Source organism: Hemicordylus capensis, chromosome 3, assembly GCF_027244095.1.
Source record: "Hemicordylus capensis ecotype Gifberg chromosome 3, rHemCap1.1.pri, whole genome shotgun sequence".
NCBI lineage: Eukaryota > Metazoa > Chordata > Lepidosauria > Squamata > Cordylidae > Hemicordylus > Hemicordylus capensis.
In genome coordinates this window covers 90,806,185-90,826,488 of record NC_069659.1, presented here as the reverse complement: position 1 = coordinate 90,826,488, position 20,304 = coordinate 90,806,185, and the positions used below count along the sequence as shown (strand labels likewise).

General features: G+C 40.4%; 1 protein-coding gene across 3 annotated transcripts; it reads right to left on the bottom strand.

The window, feature by feature from the left end:
* Positions 1–2,893: 2,893 nt before the first annotated feature.
* Positions 2,894–18,305, bottom strand: CHAF1B (chromatin assembly factor 1 subunit B). Of its 3 annotated transcripts, none has more exons than XM_053313113.1 (14): positions 17,923–18,305; positions 16,954–17,084; positions 14,821–14,953; positions 14,281–14,398; positions 11,663–11,766; positions 10,727–10,823; positions 10,175–10,259; positions 9,077–9,170; positions 7,946–8,015; positions 7,771–7,862; positions 6,688–6,844; positions 4,423–4,830; positions 4,178–4,272; positions 2,894–3,785 (listed from the first exon to the last, which is right to left on the bottom strand). In XM_053313113.1, exons 2-14 carry the CDS (start codon positions 17,077–17,079, stop codon positions 3,676–3,678), a joined length of 1,689 nt encoding a protein of 562 aa, XP_053169088.1. In that variant the 5' UTR covers positions 17,080–17,084; positions 17,923–18,305; the 3' UTR covers positions 2,894–3,675. The 3 variants fall into 3 exon arrangements, with proteins under 3 accessions (XP_053169088.1, XP_053169090.1, XP_053169089.1); XM_053313115.1 differs by having other exon boundaries at positions 6,688–6,841; XM_053313114.1 differs by having other exon boundaries at positions 16,954–17,080.
* Between the last annotated feature and the right edge of the window lie 1,999 nt (positions 18,306–20,304).

Genomic DNA, 20,304 nt, shown 5'->3' with positions numbered 1-20,304 from the left:
CTTAAAGGTGTTACATGCGCTAGCAGCACTTCCACAGTTTTCTCCACTGCTGCAAATGGGGAAAACTGTGAAAACACTGGTAGCACAACTGCTGGTTCTTAACAGGAGCAAGCCTCCATTGGGAGGTCACAGAAGCTCTGGGGAGCAGCATTATGGCTCCATAGTGCTGCACATCATGTCAGCTCTTTACTGCTTTCTTTTCTGAAATATTCCAACATAGATTCAGTTTCTTAGGAAGCAGGTAGCCCAAATTCCTCAAAGAAGTTCAGGCTGGGCTTCAGTTTCTGGCTAGGGAACCCAAGACTATGCATGGCAAGTGAAGAGAACTTGCATCTCTGCATGGTGGGGCAGAAATGATTGAAATCAGAATGGCTTGTTTGGACAATGCTATGAAATTAGCAGTCTTTTACTTAAAGGGCCTTTTTTCAGTGGTAAAACAGTGCAAAGAGAAAGGGTTAGGAAGTCTCTTTTTTCTTGTGTTTCACTTTTCTTGTTTGGTATGCTTGGTATGCAATTTAGAGCCAGTAAGTGGCAATGTCAATATTCTGTTCCTATACAAGCTGTATTCCACAGTGACATCCAGTGGCCAGATACAATTTACAGACCTGCACAAGACTGTTTGTTCTGCTTCTCTGTACCTGCACATTTACTTCTCTGCTAATGCTGCAACTTACCCTACAAGTCTATTGCTGCTGAAAAATAAGGGATTTTTTTTAAAAAAGTGGAGATTATACAAAAAAGCCAGCTTGTGCATGTGGTCCAATTTGAACATCAAAGTCTGGATGAAGAGCTGTTAACCATACATATACGACTCTATAATGCTGTTCCTGTTATGGGATGAATGCTCAGCAGTGGTTATATTACAGACATACATTGTCAAACACATAGCACAGTGTTGTCAAAGGAAAGGTGGATTTCTCTTCACACAGTTGTACTGCACTGTAATTCTGGCACAGCGTCACCTCTTGCAATGTTGTACTGATCTGTCAATTCTTCCCCCACACTCTCAAGTACTATAGATGCTTTAGGACTGGCCCATGTAAGTCTAAAACTAATGGAAGTAAATGTCTATCTAAGAGAAGTACTTGGAGATATGACATAACTGCCAAGAACAAGACAATTAATTATTTTGAAATTTTGATTTCAAGGTCGTATTGTGTAAGTGTGCAAGAAACAAGATCGTGCTCTGTATCAAAACAGGTATGAAATACATCTTGTTTACAGTTAGATCATGGAAGTGAACAGCTACATTCCTAAAGTAGTGGATCATCTAGAAAACACTTAGAGCTGGTTTGGAAGATACGTTTGCCAACCCATCCTAATCATATTGGAACAGAGCATGGGCATGCACATCTCTCTTCATTCACCATCCAGCTACATAATTGTGTGGAGTGGGGTGGGGATTCATGCTGGATGTGTATGTGGAAGATTCATGTTGTTGCAGGCAAACCATGTCCTGCATGATTAGGTGAAGGTGGGATGCGAGCTGGGGGAATATCAGCATGCACATGAATAAGGTGGTCAGCCCTTAGATCCAGCCCTACAAGCCTCAGTTGACATGTTGGGAGTTAATTTTTCAGTAACTGGACTGTTAACTCCTCTCCCGCCAGGCCACCTAATACCAACTGCCTTGTGTGAAAGGGGCAGGAGAGGGAATGAGGTAGGTGAATATATTAGACACCTGTTCCTGCTTTGTGTTTTGTTTTATTTAAAGTGGAAGAAAAATTTATCTATTTCTTCTTAATACTGTGAACCACTTTGAAGACTCCAAATCTACAAAGGTTTAAATTGCTGCAGGTTTTTATAAATTATATAAGTAGTATTAACACTGTTTCTTCATTACTATACAACCAGCAACATCAAACAATGCTAGTCCAGGCTCACTCACCTGCCCATCCTCTGCTTAAACAGTGTTTCATTTAAATTCTTATGTATTTTTAGTGTAAACCACCCTGAGCCACTTTAGGAAGGGCGGTATATAAATCAAATAAAAAAATAAATAAATTCTATCATTTAGGCCAATTGCATGCCGGTTATGCACTTTAGGTCTCGCAGACAGTAAACCAAGCTACATTACAGTAAACCACATCAGTTATGTGCATACAGTGACTCACCATGCATTCACTACTGCAGTGTCATTTTTCTCCACACCTGTAGAAAACACAGCTGTGGACTGAGGGGAATGGGGAAGCTTGTGATTCACCACATACAATATTTGCCATTCAGCATGGCTGTCAAAAAGATTTAATTCCATAGGGCTTGTATGCCACTTCATGAAGCAGGACTTACTTGAGTCCTTCTGTATTCAAATGTGCTGTATTCGAGTGTGGACTTACATGGGGAGCAAGTCTCTAGACTGAGCAATTTACCTTCACATGAACAAAATTGGCTGCATATCTCCAACATGCCATAGCCTTCTGCTGCAACATAGACTAGCATAGCTGCATTTCTAGGAATGACTCAAGATAGGCTGATCAAAATTCTCTTCTCTAACACTTCAATCTTGACTTCTTAAAAAGCCAATTAGTCTGAATATATGCTTCAGACTACAACAGGATTTGCAGATTTCCGTTATGCAGGCACTTATGTTCAACTGAATGTGTGTTCTTCCTCAGATTGGTTTATGTTCTTCCCATGCTTTGGCATTTTAACTTGCTTATTTTGAATTAAGCCTATTTCACATATTTGAGGGCTGTGTGACCCTCAGGACATATTTTTGGGAGGGACAGAGTGCTTCTTGGGAAAGGGGAAATGGTTGAAATTTGCACCCACCACTGAGCTTAGTTAGTTGAACTTTGCAGAAGCACAGGTGCTTCGTTAATCAGGATGACTGTCCATTTTAAAAATGAATGTGTGAAACCATGGGTAGAAAAAGCATGGACAAATTAATATGAACATTTAATTTTTTATTCCATACATAGCATCTATTGTAATAGTATATTGTAAATAGGAGTAACAAATCCTCACATGTGACAAAAATAAGACTACTATTTAACAGTACTATAACCCCTTTTAAAGAACCTGGAAGCATACATTTACAGAGAGGCAGGGGACAATTGTACCACACAGAAATCCTATGACAGACTTTATAATGTTCTCAGACTACATTTAATAATAAAGAGAATTTAACAGTGAAAGCTTACTTCTGAAGCATTTCTTCAATTCAGCTTCTAAAAACTATCAATAGAAGACTTTTCTACTCTGTCACTGTGCAGGTAAAATCTTGGATTTTCAGTATTTGCATTTAAATGGTATGTACATACCTGGCAACGATTTCCCATATGAATGAGAGACATAATATATTAGTTTTACAAACTTCTGTGGGATTTCATTATTTGAAAAGAAACTCTTTTTTGGCCAGGAAAAAGTTTCAAGAAAACAATGTTCAGAAGGTTACCAAAATAAGACAATTAAAATTTGGCCTTTTCACACTCAAACTGCAAACTCTCAGTGGCCTATTGTACAGAAAATGTTTTACTTCACATGCTTGGGCTAGGAGATAAAAGATAGCTACTTCCCCACCACAAAGCAGACCGGTCAATGTAGGTTTGATTCTTTGGAGCAACTTGCATTTCAGATTCCTGGTTGTTGGCAATTACATTATTTAAGACAAACTCAAGTCTGGATGCACTGTGGAAAAAGCATCCACTGCATTTCAGTAGTACTTCAGTGGTTTTAAACTGTATTTTCACTTTCAGATAACCCCAAAGAGGAAGTTTCATCAGTTCTAAGACGCTTAGGTGCTGGTGGATTTTGCAAAGGGTCCTCTGGTGGAGAGGGCATCTCTGAAACATTGAAGAAAATCAAAATTATTTTTTTCTAGTTTGTGAATATGAAAAGGTAATGGGATAACATTGAGGATCAAACTCTTTCACAGTAATTGCACATTTTTCTACCAAGTCTATGAGTATGATAGATGGGGTGAATTCATGGTGGTGTTCATGCACAGCTACCATCGCAATGCAATAATAACTTAGTGGATGGGCAATATCAGAACATGCTAGAGGCAACCACCTGCCAGGGATGCTGCAGCACTTTCCTGCACTGAGTAGGGGGCTGGACCACAAGCCCTCCAAGTTCCCAACTCTAAAATTCTATGCACTATTGAGGCAAAACCAATTAACACACAACTCATCCGACACTTAGTGATAAAGTATAAGACAGTAAAGTATTTTACCATGTTGAATGGTTTCTATGGAAGAAGCTGGGAAGACTAGATTTGAAGGTACTGAGCCCTGAGTATCTGCCTTTAGGGGAATCAAGGCAACTCTCCTAAACAAAGGGAAAAACACACAACAACATTTTTTTAAAATCATGTGCCCATCACAAACAAGGTAATTTATTTATTCTGCAGAGCTCCTCAAAGCCATCAGAAATGTCCAGGCAGCATATTTCCACTCTGGATACTGTAATGCAACTTACCTGGGCGTTTTATTCCATGTTTGTACAGTATTTAGTGTAACCCGCCTGGATTGGTTTACTTTCAAGCTTTGCATGGGTTTCTTCTCTTCTGAGAGAGACATTGGAATGGTTCTAACAGCAACAGGTGTTGAAGACAAGTCTTTGCTGTTGACTGGGGTCTTGCAGAGCATAGTAGGGCTGCTTGGATCCATGGCTCTATTAGGAGGACTACCATCCACCGGTTTGGGAACTGGGGAGACAACACTGGGAGACTGACCCCTTTTCATTTTCTTCTCTGCTGTGTTGGGTGTTCTGATACTTAAAGGTGGCTTCTCTTTCAGTGGTATTCCTAGTTCTTCTTCTTCAAACGTTACAAAAGAACAATAGCCATCCGTAGAAGAAATAGCGAGGAAAGATCCATCACTTGACCTGGTGTATGTGTAAAGAGATGGAAAAAAGTTTAGATATTATTCTCTAGTATTACTCCAGTAACATAAATATGCACATATAACCTCTGAAAATCTTTTTGGATGTTCCTAGGTACATTACCCATTACTCAAACTGGGTAATGGGTAATTGTTGAGTAATGAGTTTTACTTCCATGTAATCCATCTAAGACAGGGAAGGGGTGTAACTGATTTATATGTTAATTTTGTTGAACAACAAACTTCTCAGGTTATCAAAATATCACAAGGATTAACTTTGACTTAGGGTTTAGATTATACTTTTAGCTTTAAAATAGAAGGCAGAAGGCCATCTGACATTATTTATGCGAAAAGAGATGCAATGTGTGTGCCAGAGCCTACTGACTTCAGCCATGGCAGCTTCTATAGTTGATGAGAGCCAGGTCACAAGCAACATTGCTCAACATGACAAGTGTCATTGCTAAGTGAATGGAGACAAGTACAAGCAGCAGGTTTGCATATGCAGCAGCAATTTTTCATTGTTGAGACTACATAGGCATTGTGACTGCTGAACCCAGAAGTGTCAAAGCAGTGCTGAAAATGGTTTTAGTATCCATATCCAAAGTGATGGATAATAAAAGGCTTGCAAGGCATACCCAGAGCCCACCTCTATGAACTAGAGCACAGCCAGTTACTACCTTAGTGTAGCAGCCCAACAACCTATAAACCTGCAACTTTCTAGATTCTACTTTACCGGTTTATTCCTGATTACCTTTATTTGGATTGTAATTATATTCCTATGTACTTTTTATCTCCTTATTTTATATATATTTTTATTGCATATTAGCTTTTACTACTTTAAATTATGACTTTCATGATTTTATACATTTAAAATCTTTTATTTTTATGCATGCAATGTGATTTAGGTACTGCTACTTGGTTTTAGTGCTTTCTTATGCTTCTTGTTGCAGCCATAGTTAAATCATTTTATTCTAGTAATACAATGTAATCCAGAATGTTTCTTATTCCAGCCATAGCTATATTTTTAGTGCATTCTTATGCTTATTGCAGCCATTGTTAGATTTTAAATCATTTTACGCTAATAATGAGTTTTAGAGTCATGATTCTTATTGCAGCCATATCTTATGATAGTAGAGTGTAAAATCTATTGTTACTTAGGTTTTAAAATGTACTTACGCTGGTCTGTGACTGTAATAAAGATTGATTTGATTTGATTTCAAAAGGCTTGCAATAGTACTGAATAACAAATGTCAGGTCCTTATTCCCTATTGCTTATTCTATACTGGATTGTTCAATCAAGTAACTGCTTTGTTTTACAGTAGACTATACTGCCTTACCCAAGCATGTCCCTGACCATTCATCTGGCAACCATATTGAAAACTAAGAATGTATGCCTGCTGACAGTGAGGCTTCTCAGTCTCCCTCCCCTGCTCCCTTTTTACTTTTTTCACCTTGTATTTGTGGGCAGTGGCAGATTTGGAAGAATTTGAAATGGGGATTGTGTTTGTGGTGGTGGTGGTCATCTATTTTGGTCCAGAATGAGGCAGGAAGTGACTGCACACAGAGTTGTGGCGATTTTAAAAAATTATTGTTTTAAAAAAGGCTCAACACCATGGGGAAGACAAATATATATTTGGTGGTGGGGGAATTGCTTTGTAGGGCTTAGCAATATTAAATCAATGCTCTAACAGATCTTGAAATAACATCCCATGTTTATTCTTCCTTTGGAAGGAGAAGATAAATAAGATATTTGAGGACACTTAAAATGTAAGCTAAGACAGTTAGAAGTCTCCCTATTATATGATTGTGTCAGTATACAGAAGAGAATCTTACAACAATCACAAGTATCTGAATGGCCTACCATGAAATGTCACTCAGCGTATGGTAATGTATATTAGATACATAACCAAAAGGAAAGGACTGCTGTGTATCATAGAAAAGGACAGAATCTTCTGAAGCAACAGCAAAAACCAATCGATAGGGCAGATTTATTAGGCCAGTCTTCTGGGAAGCTTCTTCTAAAATACAAAGTTTATAGATTAAAAACATTTCTTATTCAGACTAGCAGTCTATTATTATAATAATATCATCTCCTGTACTTTAGAATCTATTCAAGGCATCATAACAGTAGAAATGGAATTTTTTTCCACTGGAACTAAAAAGCCATGTGAATTCTAGAACTGAATCATTAGAATTAATTCTAATGACGTTTTCTACATGTACCACTCTACAAGAATAATTGTTACACATTGTCAAGGGGGGAAAAAGAGCAGGAAAGAACTACTCCCCAACTTCCTACAAAACACAGTTAAAAGATTCAATTAAATAATGCATTGGTGTTTGTTTTTTTAAATGTTATGGTTCCTTGTACTTTGCAAGTGGACAATTGGGTTGGGAGAAAATTTGTCCCACTTCCCTTTAAAATGCAATTTTGGACATTTTCCATTTACACGCAAAAAAAAGTTAGGTACTCTTACACAGTCAGTTTCTCTCATTTTCAAACAGCATACTGTACTTCTGTTAATGCCAAGATAAGAGTTTAATGTTTAAACTTTCAAACATAACATAAGTACAGCATATAGTTCTACTGATACAAAAAGGGGAGAGAGGTTGCAAAACTAAAAGAAGCCAGTGTATTCAGCAACAATATATACAATTTCCCTTTTCCAAATTAAACACAATGTGTATGTATATAAGTGTCAGCTCCACTCTGATCTCAAACTAGGCTATATATGTGTGGAAAAAATTTCTCTCTGGAACCAAAATATGTTGTAACAGCATGTAAAAAAAGAACAGCTAGTTGCATAGATGAAATAGTACAATACTATGCAACCTAAGAGAGTTGTTTAAAGACCAAGACATAAACCTAAGTCAAAAGGCATATTATTATTTTATCTTTTAATATATCTGAAACATTATGTTTTCTCCAGAGGATTTACAGTACCTTTGTTAAGTACAGATCTCAGCTCAAAGTAGACTGGACAACAACGAACTGCTAGAGTTGCCTTTCCAGGACAAGGTAGATGAGCAATAGGCCTAAGAAATAGCAGATGTTTAGGAAATGTGATTTGTAATACACATTTTAGTATAGGTAAAATAATCATACAATCAAAGCCTACCTTTTTAGGTTTTTTCTGGAAAAAACATAAGTGGTGTTTGTTACATTTTCTCCCGATTCCACACAGCCAGCTGAGAAAGTTAATGTCATATCGAAACATTAGTTTTGCAATTAATTATTCAGCCTATTCCCAAAATAAAGGCCCCTCAAAGTCCATATTAATCAAAGCCTCAGGTTCCTTAGTATTGTGACTGCAATCTGCCAAAAACTCATTTTAGTATTCAGGAGTAATCAGGGCTGTAATTCTGGATATTGCAGTACTGTTGCACATTACAAACATGTTTTTAATTTTGATTATCAATATGATTATACAAGGCCTTGCTTCCTAAATTTCTTGGGAGGACATTGCACTGTTTATCTTTTTAAAAAAAAAATTTTTTTTTTTACATTTTATATCCCGCACTTCCTCCAAGGAGCCCAGAGCGGTGTACTACATACTTGAGTTTCTCTTTCACAACAACCCTGTGAAGTAGGTTAGGCTGAGAGAGAGTGACTGGCCCAGAGTCACCCAGCTTGTTTCATGGCTGAATGGGGATTTGAACTCAGGTCTCCCCGGTCCTAGTCCAGCACTCTAGCCACTACACCACACTGGCTCCTCCTTTTGCATAGAGCCTGTATTCCTAAGGCAAAAGCGTTGACAGAATGGTGTGAATCTGTATGAAGCAAGTGGTAAATGGGGATCTGAAATTAAATGGTGGTTGAATGTGATGCTGGCAACATCCTTCTCTCAAGAAGCACAAGCTGTAGGAAGTGATGTGGCTAACCCCATGGACTGGAAAGTGTTTTTGATTTTTTAAAAAATGCAGTCAGATATATGAAGACAAAAGTTTATACCTCCATATATTTTACAGTTTGCTTAATTTATATTTTATTCACATGTGTTAAGATTAATCATAGGTTATTTATTCACTGTATTTCCAAGGCAGAAATATTTTGATTACATTACTACTACTACTACTACTACTACTTCTACTACTACGTAGCAACACAAATGCACATTAGTAAGTTTGAGGTGGGAAGTGTATTTGGCAATAAATTCTAAGGTACATGAGCAGCTGCTGCAAAACAAAGAGCACCAAGTACAATTTTCCACTGCAGAAGTGTTTAAAGGAATTAAAATATCTACACATACCCGGAGCAAGAAGCAAAGAACCATCAGGAGTAAAAGTAAGTCTCCGAAAGAATGATTTCATGCTGTCATCATGAAACATTCGATAACTTTTCACCTGAAGTATTTGACAAATTAAGATGTTTCAGTTATTTCTAACTGCATTACAAGCAGTTTAACACATGTATCAGTTTATGGTTCTCTTTATTCAGAAGGCAAGAACCACTCTCTAAGGTTAAAAGTAGTTCCTTTATTCCCTTTTAGATAGGACTATTTGGAATCAAAAACTTACATTGAATAATTTCCCACTTTTAAAACAACTATCTTTCTATAAATATTATTGTGTGCCTTGCAGCTATGCTAGTGAGTAACAGTAGACTATTTACATAGTCATGAAAGACAAACAGGCGCTTACAGTTTCTGAACTTTTCTTTTTGCAGTCCTTTCCTAAGATGACTCAGCTAAGGGCCACTTCACTCATTACAATTTCTGATGTGAAGCTAACCTTAGTAGCAACCTGCTTGCTGTGGTATGCAAATCATGGCACAAGTGGATATTATATGGCAGGAGTACAGAGATGTCTTTATTTGAAAATTATGATGTGTGATGTAATCCTGAATGACAGGTGCACAAAGGGATTCATGCCCCTTTACGTAGTACCCGCCCTGCACCTTCCTTTTGTTAAGTAATAATCTCAGCCATAAAATAGTGGAATTGAGATGGGGCACAGAAAGAGCCTCTCATTTTTCCTGCCAATTGTTGGGATGCATGGAAATAGAAGGGAACTACCCTGGAAAAAAGCTATCATGACGAGATCAGTTATTAATCAGAAGCAGGCAGACAATGCACCATGCAGGGAGGATGAGGCTCAGTGAAAGCTGTCTTCCCTCTCAAACTTCCTTTCTCCCTCCTCAGTCTGCAGGAGCACAGAAGAGAGCAGCAGAATAAAGTACAGGCAGAGAGAAGCTGATGAGGGCACAGCAAGAGCAGAATGAGACTCCACTGTGTAACATTTCTAATGAAGAGAGATGTGTATCTGAAAGTTACTTTAGAATTGTAGCCAGAGAGACCCAACACCTCCCACACCTTAAGAATGGGTCAACCTTTAAACAAGAAAGTTACCTCTCCTTCAGATCCTCCTCCTGATGGCATTTTGGTAACATTAAATGCCACACGCTTGGTCTGTGTATTATATACTCTCAATACCCTACATAACAAAGAAAGCCGTTAATTATGAAAACAATATACCTTCTTTCCTTTGTATGGTGGTTGTGTGTGTGTGTGTGTGTGTGTGTGGAGGGGGAGAGAGAGAGAGAGAGAGAGAGAGAGAGAGAGAGAGAGAATATGCTATAAATAGCACCTGCCTTCTAGAACTAGCTTCCTGGTTCTAGATTATCATTTTTCAAAAAATACTTCATAGTAATTTTTTTTAAAGATATAGAATAGCAACAAGGACACACTATAGCACTGGTCTGAGTGAAATTATTCATAGCAGTTCTGTCTGTGAATAAGATGGCTATGCAGAGTGTTTAAAGGAAATGGGTGCTTAAAGCAACTATATAGTTCAGTTCTTGAAGAATAACTTTTGAATAATCAAGTACTTAAACATTCAAGAAAACAGCAATATCAAGCATTCCTGTGGTGTGTCTTACATTTCAAGCGGTAGTAACTCACCTATCACAACTAAGAGTTGCAATATACTGTCCTATAGGGTCCCATGTTACTCCTTGCACGTAACTTTTGTGTTCATTAAAAATGGAAACCTTTTGTCCTAGAAGGAATGCTAAAAATTAATTGCTTTTCCAAATGTCAGACACAGTCAAAATTTCTGTAGTAGTTTTAAAATGACCAGTACTTAATGACCCAAGTTCAGATGTCATGCAGAACCATGGTTCAGTCCTGGTCCTCAAGCCTTGGGCTTGTATGCTTACCCCTCCCCTTTGCACACAAGGGGAAGAAAGTTTTTACTTCCAATTCTGGTAAACTAAATATGATTCAAACTGAACCTGCAAATTCTAGTTTCTTCTTACAAGGATTTGAAAGACAAGCCAGAATATAAAACTATGATTGGGGTCACTATGGCTGAAGAACAGAGTTAAAAAACCCTACCATGGTCCCACTCTATACAAGCCCTTCGACTGCTACTGACTAAAGGAAAACTTAGCCTGTTAAGGCTACTAATGCTTTCACCACTAAATGTAGCTTGACCTTAAGGCCACACAGTGAGTATAGCAGCGGAGTTGGAACTTGAATCCAAAGGCCCATGCTCCTAGTCCCATTCTCTATCAACTGGACCACACTAGTATCCACAAGTCAAGTCATGCTTTCTGCTCTAGGTCTACACAGATTAGAATGGCAGTATTTCAAGATGAAAGGAAGTCTCCTCTGCTACCAAAGTTACCTTTGGAACCTGAACAAAACAGAACACATAGCTATTCAAATACATACAAACAATCAAAACACCACTTAAACATTCATGGAAGACAGGACTGTTAGACTGGATTTTTAAAACATCCATCTTCAGGCACAGGCTATTCTAATGTCTGAAGGAGGAAGCTCAAAGAGTGGAGGAGAGGATATTGTCATAAAAAAACCAATCTTAGCAGTTACCTTTGTTGACATCCCACATTATAGCCGTGTTATCAACTGATGCAGATGCCATGTAGTTTCCATCAGGTGTCCAACAAATATCATACACATCTTCTAAGTGACCTCTACAACCAAGCATAACAATGAGCAACAGATTAAGGCGGCAGCGGCAGTTAGGAACAAAGATGATGATGTTAGATTCCCAACAATCTGAACGTTGTCCATTAATCCAGGAAGCAAGTAAGTCGGACACATAGTTGTGGTTGGTCACTTGAGCTGAGCACGAACTGCTCTAAGTGAGAGGTGTCATAAACGGCTTCTTTTAAATCACACACCAGAACTTATCTAAAGAACTTACCTAAAATCCATTTTGAGGTTGTCTAACCTTACATTTGTTCCGTGTGTGCAATGTCTCCTTGTCATGCAGCCAACCTGCTTGCTGTATGATCCCCTTTCTGTGTCAAGGAGACTTAAATATTGCTAAGCACCAAGCCATCAATGCAAATGGGGAGACAAGCTGTATAGTATTGCATTTCTTAGGACAGTAATTAAACTAATGGCTGGAATCCTTGGCAGCAATTGCCAGAGCATTCAGCCTATTGATTCCAGAGATCTGCAACAGATGTGAGGGGGAATTCTTAATTATAACCTAGGTGCAATTTTTCCCATACTAAACAGGGAAAAATAACATCTTTTCTTATAAAAGATAAGGTTGGCTTTTGTCTGTTGTCGAGTTGTTCTTGTTGTGCTTTTGAGTTTCTGTTTTAGTTTTCACCTTGTTAGGGAGTCCCTGTTGCATGGCTCCAGAGAGCGTGCAGAAAGCTATTCCGCCCAGCTGAGTGGAGGAAAGGTCTACTATTCATGATGCAAACATTTTATTTCTGAATTTCAGCCTAACAACTAAGATCTTGGACCCTCCTGCTTAACACTAAGTAGGATGACAATGGTACCGTACTTTGTTTTACTTGCCTGTAAACCGTTTCCTTTTATATGTACTTAAATAAACTAGATTTTTAGTTGCTTTAAATGTTGTCTGTCCTGGAAAGTGCTGCCTCCAGATGATGCCCACTCTGAGTCGCCTGCTACTTTATGAGATTGAGAGAGATTTTTATATAGTTTTGAGTTCACCCCTGTTTTGGGCTAGACAGGGAAGAATTTGTAAAGAACCTCTCACACAAGAGAGTGGCGGTGGCACTACTGACAGGATTAAAACAGAGTCTGGGGGCACAGCGAGGGCAACTGGACCCCGTCCATCTGTGACAAGGGACATTTCCCTCCAGACCTGTTGCACACCCATCCCCAGGTCTGCCTTAGCACACCACTTCATTTCACTTATTTGAGAAGCACCAGCTGCCACTCACCATCCCTTCTGCAGGGAGATACAGATGGCAAGCATGCAAAAAGGGAGGGACAGGACCAGCAGCTACCAGAGCACAGTATTTCATTTCCCCATCTAGCAGAGGGTGTGTAAAAATCACAGTGGTGAGGATAATAAAGGCTTAGCAACTGGCTCCTGAAAAATATATTTGCATTAATTTAAAAACCAGAAACAAAAAGCCATACGTTACCATCAGCGCACAAAGCATCTTCATGGGGCAACGTGTAGTTCACTGTCCCAAACATATACACAAACTCAAGTCATTCTAATTATAGAACTTTTACTTTTTGGGTAGAGTCTAAACAAAATTCATCAGGTGCACCACACACTTCTCCCTCTAAAAATGGTTATTATTAAAATTTTTACAGATTAATCATTTGAGTATTTGACACTGGAAGGAAAGCTACCCTTCTTCTTTCCATTCCTCACTCCCCAAGGATAATCTTCCTCTCTACTGCACTGTAGCTGGGCTGGGAGAAGGAAACTGCTGAAAGGTGTTGCATATGCAGGGAATTTCAGCAGTTGCCTGCTTCCTTTCCTGGGCCCAAGCAGCAATTGTAAGGAGTGGGTTGTGAAGGCCCTATTGGTGATGAAGGGGCAGAGTACAACATGGCCATCCCTGTGGCTTGCAACAATTCACAGTTGAGAAATGGGGAAGAATGAGAGCAAGGAGAAGAAGGAACAGTTAAGTTGGTGAGCGCAAGGAGAGCTAAAATTATAGCCAGAATGCTCAAGTTATAATGCCAGGCTCCCCAGATCTGCCCAATTTGGGGGCTCCTTATGTTGGTTGAGCAGGAAGTGAGCTGTGCTTACTCTTCACTCAGCAGATATGATTTCTGCACCCTCTTTGAATTCAGGACAAGCAATTGCACATTCCCTTCCACAGTAGGGCATTTTCCAGTGGCACAGGCAACTAAATATGTGCAGCTCATAGCTGGGCTGAGTTTTCGGGCTTGGAGGAATGCAAGAGGTTCTACCCTCTTGTTTTTTCTGCAAGGAAAGTGGCTCCCTGTTTATTATAGAGACTCTTTCCTACCTTGCCCATCCCCCACCCCCACCCGAGATCCCTGGGATATCTGCATGAAGACATCTGAAGACAAATATAGGGAACCTGTACAGGCCAGCAGAATACCTTTCCATCCTAGAAGACTTCCTATTTTGTGATACAAGAAGAATGATAGGCTAGTACAGTACAAAATGATATAATGCTAAAACATAACCAATTTTGACCTGAGGATAATAAAATGTACCTAAGATTTACCTTAAAGTTTTAATTACTGTCCAGTTTTCTTTGTTCAGCTGGTTATCATCATCATCCTGAAATGCAGTTGGCTCTTGCTCTTTGCTGTCATTCAATTTCCACAACAAAATTGCAGCATCTGTGAAAAATTAAATCAATGAGAACATTTTTAGCAACTTAAGTATTTTATTCTTTATCATGATAATAATTAAATATACAAGTTAGCCATCAAACATACTTGACTTTAATACAAAAAAATATAATCCTGATTTTTTAAAAAAATCCAAGAAGCATGAGCTGAACAATCATATTGCAACTGTCTACTTATATCTTTTTGTGATTCACTGTTTGGCCTGTGATCATGAAACCACTTATTTTAAAGCAATTCTACTACAGTAGAAAAACTCAAGGTGAATATTTTGAGGACAGCCATTGAACAATCCCTTTCACTGGCTGATTTTCAAAACAAGGATATTATTTCCTTGCCTCATATGATGAATGATCATCACGTACAGAAAATACGCATACAGTCTGTTCAATGCTGGGTACATAAATACTCACCATCTCCTCCAGACGCTAGAATCTCACCATTTGGAGCAAAACGTACAACATTCACAGCTTTGGTATGGCGAGCGAGATTGGACAAGAATTCCACAATTGCTTTCCCGTCTGGTCCTTTCTCTACTTTCCATATCTAGTTATAGAAGATGACAATAGAAATTACACAGACATACCCCAAAACATTGGGAAGCTCCATGCAGATAAATCCCTCCAATTTCAATGAGCCTCAGCACATAGCTATTAACTTCACATATCCTTTTCATAGTAAACAAATCTCAGCCCTTTCTTTGACAAATCCCCATCTGCAGATGTTCAGTTTCATGTACGGTGATCCAATCCAAATTTATAAAGGCGTTTAATTTATGTAGTTGAAGTTACAAATGCCACCAAAAAAAATTATAGTAATTTCAAAGTGAAAATTTGATTTATCTACAGAAATAAGAGTTACCACTACCCCCTGGCTCTCTAAACCGTAGACATATTTTATAAATATGTTCAACAGATTACTTTGGAAAGAAACCTGAATAATTATTCTAACATATACAAAGCTCTTTGCCTTCCAAAATTAGCTTCCCTCATTATAAGCTTTTCGGTACAATTCTATGCATGTTTACTCAGAAGTAAGTCCCACTATGTTCAACTGTGACTTATTTCCAGGGATATGTGTAGAGGAATGCAGCCTTAGCCATACCATCAGAGATTGATTGATTATATTTATACACTGTCCTAAACTTCATTCTTTGGGTGGTTTACAGCAACATAGAACAAATTAAAACAAGGGGGCAGGGACCTGAAACCTTAAAAAAACCCCCCACAAATCTAGTTAAAAATAACCTAGAATATGATGTTCTGTTAAATACCCTTGGCCTATGCTGTTTAGGGCTTTATATGTTATAACCAGCACCTTATATTTTTACCAGAAACTTATTGACAGCCAGTGTAGTTCTTTTAATATAGTAGGGATGTGCACGAACCGGTCCAGAGGCCATGTTGGAGGCCTCCGGACCGGTTCGGAGCCGGACCGGTCCGGCACTGAGGGGGGGTCTACCTTTAAGGGCGGGGGGGTAAGAACTTACCCCTCCCGCCGCTCTTCTCCCTCTGGCGCTGTAGTTTATAGCGAAGTTTTTGGGGCGGCAGTGTTCCTCGCTGCCGCCCCTGCCCCCGTCATCGCCTGGAAGCCTTTGTAGTAGCAGCACGCATGCGCACGTGCGCCGCCTACGTCACACGCAGAGTGCCTACGCCGCACGCTGGTTTGCAGGAGCCAGATTGGTCTCTGGCTCATCTCGGAGAGACTATATTACTCCTATATAGGGATGTGCATGGTCCAGACCGGTACCGAGGGGGGGTCTACCTTTAAGGGTGGGGGGGGTTAGACCATATTACTCTTATATAGGGATGTGCATGGTCCGGACCGGCACTGGGGTGTGTGTCTACATTTAAGGGCGCGGGGGGGGAGAACTTCCCCCTCCTGCTGCTCTTCCCCCTCCTGCGCTGTAGTTTATAGTGACGTTTTTGGGGCGGCAGTGTTCCTCGCTGCCGCCCCTGCCCCCGTCGTCGCCTGGAAGCCTTTGTAGTAGCAGCACAAAGGCTTCCAGTCTCTCCGAGATGAGCCAGAGACCAATCTGGCTCCTGCAAACCAACTTCAGTTTCTGGACTATGTACAAAGGCAGTCCCACACAGAGCTCATTGCAGTAGTCAAGTCTGGAGATTACCACTATATGTACTGTTCCGAGATTGTTTACCTTAAGAAACAGACACAGCTGGTGTATCAGCTGAAGTTGATAAAAAACACCTCTGGCCACTGCCTCAACCTGAGAGCATTCCCAGACTGCATACCTGTTCCTTCTGGGAAGTGTGAACCCATCCAGAACTGGCATATCAAAATCATCTCTCAAGTTCTGGCCCCACACAATAAGTACTTCCATCTTATCTGGATTCAATCTCAGTTTGTTATCCTTCATTCAGCCCATCACTGCCTCCAGGCAGGCATTTGGGGAGATTATGCCTTCTCCTGATGATGTTGATATGGAGAAATAGATATGGGTGCCATCAGCATATTGATAACACCCTGCACCAAGTCTCCTCCTGATCTCACCCAGCAATTTCATGTAGATGTTAAAGTTTGTAACTCACACGAACAGTAGTGTCCACTCCAGCAGAGGCCAGTCTATTGATTTTCTCATCAGTTCCATGTTGGAAGTCTAAGCTGTACACTGGTTCCTTATTGTGCCATGCAATTTCACAAGTGATTACCTTCATCCTTTCTAAAACAAATGCAGAATTTTAGGGATATTTTGCCTTTTGTCACAGTAAAGCTCAAAGTTAATGGATCATTCCCAGTTATAAATATACCTAGTTTTCTCAAGCAAAAGACAGATCTTCAGGAACTGTGTTTTATCTTACAGAAAGAGTGAACAAGTTAATATAGCAGTTCTCAGTTACATTATATTATAGCACGATAGAACAATAAGCATTTGGTACAAATAGATTTTTCCAAGGGCCAGTCAGTCCTGCCCTGTCCCATGTGTGCATAAACAGTTAATACAGTGCCTGGAAAATGGGGCGGGGGGGGGGAATGCAATGGAAGTTAACCCAAAGAAAATACACATACTCTCAAGGAAGCTTATTGTTCCCAACGACATTAACAACTTCATTAAACACGAACATGGCTTACACATGATTGCTTCTTACAGAGCTCAGCTTGGTCTGCAAAATGACTGCAAGTAGCCTGTGGTATTATGCTTAAGCAATACCTAAACAGTGCAGTCCCATGCATGTTTACACAGAAGCAAGTGTCACACTACTGTTCAGAGGAGACTTATTATTAGAGAAGTGTACACAACTAAATATATGCAAGTCAGGATCCTGCAGCAACCAGGGAATCAACCAACACCAAACGACTCCTGAAACTGCAAGATGCCTGTACAGAATACAACTAGTACCGGCCCATACCAGAGTTCGGAGAAATAACAAGCAGCACGTCCACCAAAACTTCCCAAACATTATTTTCAGTAAAAGGCAACACTGACAGGCAGGCAATATCACACAGATGGAGCAGGCGGGGTGGACACAGCTGAGAGATAGTAGCTTACCGAGACTTACCCCTTAAAAGCCGAGTTGAGGTTTTAAGCGTGGCTCATGCCACTCTTTAAGTATTTCTTCACCACCGCCCGGTCGCGAACTGGAAGGGATACCAGGCAAGAGGGAGTTGTTACACGAGAAAGGGGCTGCAGCGCGCAGCCGTCCGCTTTCCGGGGGCTGTCAGCGGCGCCAGCCTGTGCAGCTCCCGAGTCACGACCTCTTTTCCAGTTCTACTCAACAAAAGCGCCGTTTCAGTCTCTCTTTCCCGCGCTGCGATGACGCGAGGAGGGGGGCGGGTTTGGACGGCTCTCATCGGACCCTTCGCGCGGCTGGCTATGCCTGGCTCCGCCTCTCTCCGCAGCCCACTCAGCTGCACCGCCGCGCCCCCTGTAACTCGTTCCCGCGCTGCAGCCAGAGTGACAGAAGAGGAGGAAGAGAATCCGATCAGGAGTGGAACCCGGATGTGTGTGTAGTCGTTGGGAGCGCATAAGCTAGAATGGTCAGCGCTAGGCTGGGCGTGGAGACAGTAGACTCTTGTGCCTGCGCTTTGTACTAGTAAAATAGATCCTCAGAAGCAACCAACTGCGGGCTGTGACTCTGTAATCCATTTGTACTCCCCTGAGAAACTGATTTTTTTTTATTTTTTTAAATTAAACCAAACATACAGTTGTATTTTTGTCTGGTCAATGACTGATGGGGGAAAAAAAACCCGACTCCATCTCCCCCTCCCCCACCCCGCCCCAAATAGGGCCTGTGACTCTAGGTACTTTCAAAAGCATTTCTATCCCATTCCTGAGATAACCATACAGGTGAAACTCGGAAAATTAGAATATCATGCAAAAGTCCATTAATTTCAGTAATGCAAATTAAAAGGTGAAACTGATATATGAGACAGACGCATTACATGCAAAGCGAGATAAGTCAAGCCTTAATTTGTTATAATTGTGATGATCATGGCATACAGCTCATGAAAACCCCAAATCCACAATCCCAGAAAATTAGAATATTACATGGAACCAAGAAGACAAGGATTGTAGAATAGAACAATATCGGACCTCTGAAAAGTATAAGCATGCATATGTATTCAGTACTTGGTTTGGGCCCCTTTTGCAGCAATTACTGCCTCAATGTGGCGTGGCATGGATGCTGTCAGCCTGTGGCACTGATGAGGTGTTATGGAAGACCCAGGATGCTTCATTAGCGGCCTTCAGCTCTTCTGCATTGTTTGGTCTCATGTCTCTCATCCTTCTCTTGGCAATGCCCCATAGATTCTCTATGGGGTCAAGTCAGGCGAGTTTGCTGGCCAGTCAAGCACAGTACACTGTATACTTTTCAGAGGTCCGATATTGTTCTATTCTACAATCCTTGTCTTCTTGGTTCCATGTAATATTCTAATTTTCTGGGATTGTGGATTTGGGGTTTTCATGAGCTGTACGCCATGATCATCACAATTATAACAAATTAAGGCTTGACTTATCTCGCTTTGCATGTAATGCGTCTGTCTCATATATCAGTTTCACCTTTTAATTTGCATTACTGAAATGAATGGACTTTTGCACGATATTCTAATTTTCCGAGTTTTACCTGTATATACCACTGGCTCTGTTAGTTCTACCAGCTGTGGTTTGGGGAGGGCACAGGCACATCCCCCCCTGCAGCACCCCTTCTTTTCCCACATGTGTATGGAGCCCCCCTTTTCTCCCCACCATATGGCAGTGATGGGAGCAGCCTGGGGTAGTCTGCCCTGCCGCTGCCGCCACTACTGCACATGTGGCAGAAAGAGAAGAGGCACCGCACGTGCGTGGTGGGAAAAGAAGGTAAGTATGTACTGAGAGGAAGCTGTTTATGCAAGCACACCCAAGAGTCAGAAAGGGGAGGTAATGTGCAATGGGGGCCTAGATGTCTCCCCCCCAGGTGTCAGACCAATGTGCCAAAGAAACTCCATCTTAGGCCCAAAGTAACCCCAGCTTTTAGCTCAAGGACATAACCTGCATCACTGACTACTAACAATTCTGTATCCACAAATTGCTAACAAGCTGGTTCCCACTGAAGCCTAGGGAAAACAGGAACTAACCAAATAAGGTGTGATCACTCCACTGTACCTTAAATCATGCGCACTAAACACTTTACTGCCATTTTATTGCCACGTAGCCTTAACTCAGGGTGTTGGTCAGATGATTGATCATTTGTATGAAAGAGAAACGGGACTGTAACTAATTTGTATTCAACTTGGAGAGTTAGCCAGTTGTTTACCTTGCTGTCTGCAGAGCAATAAAGCCTCAATGAATCAATCCCATCCTTGTGTCTAATTAATTGGATAAGCAGATCCAGGGATAAACCCCACCTACATCAGAGGGATCTTTAAACAAAGGAATTGAAGATGGGATTTTATTTTTTGCATGT